This window comes from Dendroctonus ponderosae, unplaced genomic scaffold (genome assembly GCF_020466585.1).
Source record: "Dendroctonus ponderosae isolate FM_Combo_2020 unplaced genomic scaffold, Dpon_F_20191213v2 Dpon_F_20191213_456, whole genome shotgun sequence".
In the NCBI taxonomy this organism is placed as follows: Eukaryota; Metazoa; Arthropoda; class Insecta; order Coleoptera; family Curculionidae; genus Dendroctonus; species Dendroctonus ponderosae.
The window spans coordinates 12,370-16,311 of NW_026018670.1; the positions used below are offsets into that span (position 1 = coordinate 12,370).

The 3,942-nt window shown below is 45.7% G+C and overlaps 1 protein-coding gene across 2 annotated transcripts; it reads right to left on the reverse strand.

Annotated features, from left to right (window-relative positions):
* Positions 1-256: 256 nt before the first annotated feature.
* LOC109534310 (LIM homeobox transcription factor 1-beta) lies at positions 257-3,744 on the reverse strand. 2 transcript variants are annotated; one of them, XM_019899922.2, is made up of 5 exons: positions 1,454-3,744; positions 1,198-1,394; positions 1,028-1,148; positions 793-969; positions 257-740 (listed from the first exon to the last, which is right to left on the reverse strand). In XM_019899922.2, the coding sequence occupies exons 1-5, from the start codon at positions 1,611-1,613 to the stop codon at positions 535-537; spliced, it is 861 nt and encodes a 286-aa protein (XP_019755481.2). In that variant the 5' UTR covers positions 1,614-3,744; the 3' UTR covers positions 257-534. The 2 variants fall into 2 exon arrangements, with proteins under 2 accessions (XP_019755481.2, XP_048522237.1); XM_048666280.1 differs by having other exon boundaries at positions 1,198-1,406.
* Between the last annotated feature and the right edge of the window lie 198 nt (positions 3,745-3,942).

The following is a 3,942-nucleotide window of genomic DNA, read 5'->3' on the forward strand; positions in this document are numbered from 1 at the left end:
CCGATCTTACACCATTACAGGCCCGAATTCCACATTGTCAAAGCATATTGAATCCCTAATGGTCCATACATTACCTGAAGACAATGATCCTTCTGTCCTGAATGGAAACTACTGCCACAGCTACTGCACTAAGTCGCCTTGTGCAGAGAGCGTCTGTTAATTAGAAATCACTATAAACGTACCTTTATCTGCCAGGGAAATAGTGCAGGAATTTGGAAAACCGAAGCGATTTTTTGGATAAATAATACTGCAGAAGCATCAGTCTTTGGATTTATTCGTTATGAATCGATCAAAATGCCAAATCTAGAAGCTGCTTTATATTGTTGCTCTGGAAAAGCACATGAAATATTCACATAGTATGTACAGGGTGGCTTGCTGATGCACCGCCGCATGCTGGCCTAGAAAACCATCCAGAGACATTTCCGCAATTGCATGCTCTAATTTAACAAAACTAAAATATTGGGAATTTTGCAACCCATTCGTTCCTCCCTCCAACTCCAACTGATTCCTCACCAAGTCAGCCAGCAAAACCTTTCAGGGCTCAGCCGCATCTTCCCCACAAAAGTAGGAGTTTTGCATGGAGTAGAGCCGGTCGATGGGGTTCAGACCTGGGAGAGTGTGCGGATGATGTTGGTGAGCCGCTGGCGGTTGGACGAACATGGAGGAATTGCTCGAGTCGATGGAGTTGGGGAAGGGGAGTCCCAGGTAGTTGTCCTCCCTTCGCGACTTTAAGTCCAACCCTGAATGTCTGGGGAGTGAGGAGGTTGTGGCTTTAGGTTGTCAAAGGTTTACCTGAGAAGGAGTGTATCTGTAGAGTGTTGTTCCCTTTGTAGAAGAAGGCATCAGAATCGATTTCTTCCTTGATGCTGGAAAAGTGGGAGTTATCTTGGTTTTGGAGCGGGTTTTCTTCGCCGGCGGTTGTTTCCGTGTCGCTGCAGCTGTCGTTGAAGAATGGCGTGGAGTGGGGACCTGCAACAACAAATTCCGTGCTCCAGAACAGCCAAAGGTGGCGCCTTGGGCAGATTACTTGGTTCCTCCTCCTTCACACTCAGCTTCTCCTTCTCGCTCTCCGAGTCCTTGCCGCCTTTGTCCTGCCGGGCCTTTTTCTGGATCTTCTTCATCTTAGCGCGCTGGTTCTGGAACCAGACCTACGCAAGCAGGATTATCCGTACTATCCAGAGCCTCATTCCAGTTTACCTGCACAATCCGGACACTCAGCCCGGTATCCTTGGCCAAGGCCTCCCTCACTTTGCGGCAGGGCTTCGGGCTCACCTCGAAGGAGGCCTTGAAGGCCCTTCGTTGTTGGGTGGTGAGGATGGTGCGCGGACGTTTCGGCCCTCGGCGTCCATCATGCGATCTGGTCGACTGGATCAGGTCGTCGCATATAAACTCACCTGCAAAGTTTCCTGTGCCAGTTTAAAGGGCGGAGTTTCCAGCGCAGTGGGCAAATTACCATAGCCGAAGCCCTGCATCATTTCCACCTCTTTTTCGTAGTCGATCCGACAGAAGAGTTGTCCCTGTTTGATCACGTAGAGGTCGCCCTTTTGCAGTCTGATGCCGCACACCACGCAAACGAAGCATCGAAGATGGAAGATGCTTTCGCTTGCGCGCATCACCAGTTCTTCTGGCGAGACTCTTTCGGAACAGCCCAGGCATTTTTTGATGAATAATCTGCAATTGCCAGGCGAGGGACCGGAAGAGCGTTTAGTGGTGAATTGCAAACGGCGCGTTTAATTATTTGCGACTGAATGAAGAGAGGTGCGAACATGGCGATTTTGTTGTCGGAAGTAACAAAGTTTCGGTTCTTTGTGCTGAAAATTTCGCGTTTCCACTCGACTGTTTTCCAATCTTAAGGTGACTTGTGGAAAGTCACGTTAAAAAATGTATTGCGACTCAACAAAAGCAGAGCGATTTTTGCGTTGAGAAGAACAACATTTCTTACATGAAAAGCAATGCTTTGAGCTCACCAAACACGCATGTGAATAAAGGGTAGAAGTCGATTTTTAGAAAAATATTAATTCTCTCAAAATGTGCAACTTAACAAAATCAGGTGGAAGCAGCGCGATTTCTGCGTTGAGAAGAACAAAGTTTGCGGTTTTTATCCTGAAAACTTTCCGATTTCCGCCATCATCAGTTCTTTAGTTACAAATTTTTGTAACAGGTTGTTTGCTTCATTAATAGCCGCGACTAATCTGGCTTCCAGGTAGGACTCAAAACTACAGGAGATAAAAGAATGGGGATTTTTGCGTCGGGGAAATCGCAGTTTGCCGTTTTCGTGCTGAAAAATTCACTCTTCTGCCTTCGATGCCGGTTTAGTGACGCATTTTTTTAACAATATTGCGACTAACTTGGCTGGCAAATGGAAGGTGAGTTCAGAAATTGTGATTGAACGAAACGAGATAGAGACGTGGGGAGTTCAGCGTTGAAAAGAGCAAAGTTTCCTGTCCTTGTGCTGAAAATTTCGCTTTTCTATCATCATCAGGCATTCAGTTTAAGTGGGTTTCTCTGGCCGCTTGCGCAAGAACCAGACCGTGCAACTTTTGGTCTAGGCCTTGCTTCGCTTGGACTCTAGACCTATTAAAATGAAACGTAATTTTCATATAAGAATTAAGGGTTTATTTTCGTCGATAAACGAAGACAGTCGATGTTTTTTGCGCTTGGGAGCCATGCAGGATTTGCGTCGGATAATCTGTTGTGTCCCCATCATGTGACATGCGGATGGAAACAGATTGCGCGCATCCGAGCAGGAAAAGAGTGACCGAGCAATATGCCGCCAAAACGGGCAATTTTCCTGCTGCAACAGCCGCCAGTAATCCGGGACGTCACGTGCTCTTTGGCGGCAGGATCATCGGGGGTGGCTTTATTGAGACGCGGGCCACCGAAAGGGCGAACTCTCTACGTCCGAGCTGAGTTTTTACTTTTTTCAGTCCATTCGTTCCTATTGGTCATATTCAACAGAAAACGACACCGTTAGTGGTTTAATCGGCATGTGGCTGTTTATCTGGCACTGAACCAATTCCTCGTTTTTCACGCACAAATATTGATACAAACGAAAATAAGCAACTGACAAGAAGAGGCGCTGTCTGAGCGGCTGATGGATCGGTCCAATAATAAATTAATCATTGTAAACGTGGCATGACGTCAATAGTGCTAATTTTTCCGGATAAACAGGCAAACACCACCATATGGATGTTTTCCTTAATTAATTTAATCCTTCAGGTTAATTAATTAAATTCTTGCACGTCCCGATAGTGTCAGCCGGCCTGAAAGTGTCTTATCAATGCCGATTTATCGCATGTGAAGCTTCAAAACCTTTTGTCGAACAGCACATGAAGACTATAGGGAAATAATAGAAAAAATTGAAGTTTTTCTTCTTCTAAAAGGCGACTTGAGAAAAATACAAGCCTTTTGAGCGAATTAATTTTCGCTTCCTAAACCCTTTAGATGCCCATTTTAGAGCGTATATGACTTCTGTTCTTTCTCTACTCTCCCCAGATGAGCTCTGAGAATTGGGCATTTTTGGGCCTCCGATCCAGCTTCGGGTTGTTTAAACAAACCCACTGTGTCTAATCGTGGGCGGTCGCCCTCGAGCAAACATTTCCCCCAGGGGGAGCGCTTTTCARCCTCGCCRAAAGTCCCCCAAAACGCTCGTGGTTACTTTTGATCGATGAAGCGAACCTTGACGACAGCGCCTAATTACCTTTTGTGTGTCGCTTTTTGTACTTTTGATTCCGCCCCCTAAACCGTTTTCCAGCTTTTGCTTACCTTAAATTTGGATTTTGGCYGACAATTTCACATGGGGTAGCGRKCGATCTCAAAATGCTTCGARTTCTTATCGTAAGGAAGCGAGAAATCCAACGAACTGATTGAAACAGGCGCTAAAGGTTTCAAACTCGAAATAATCAATATTTTTACTCCTTTTAAGATTTTTAAGTGCTTGCG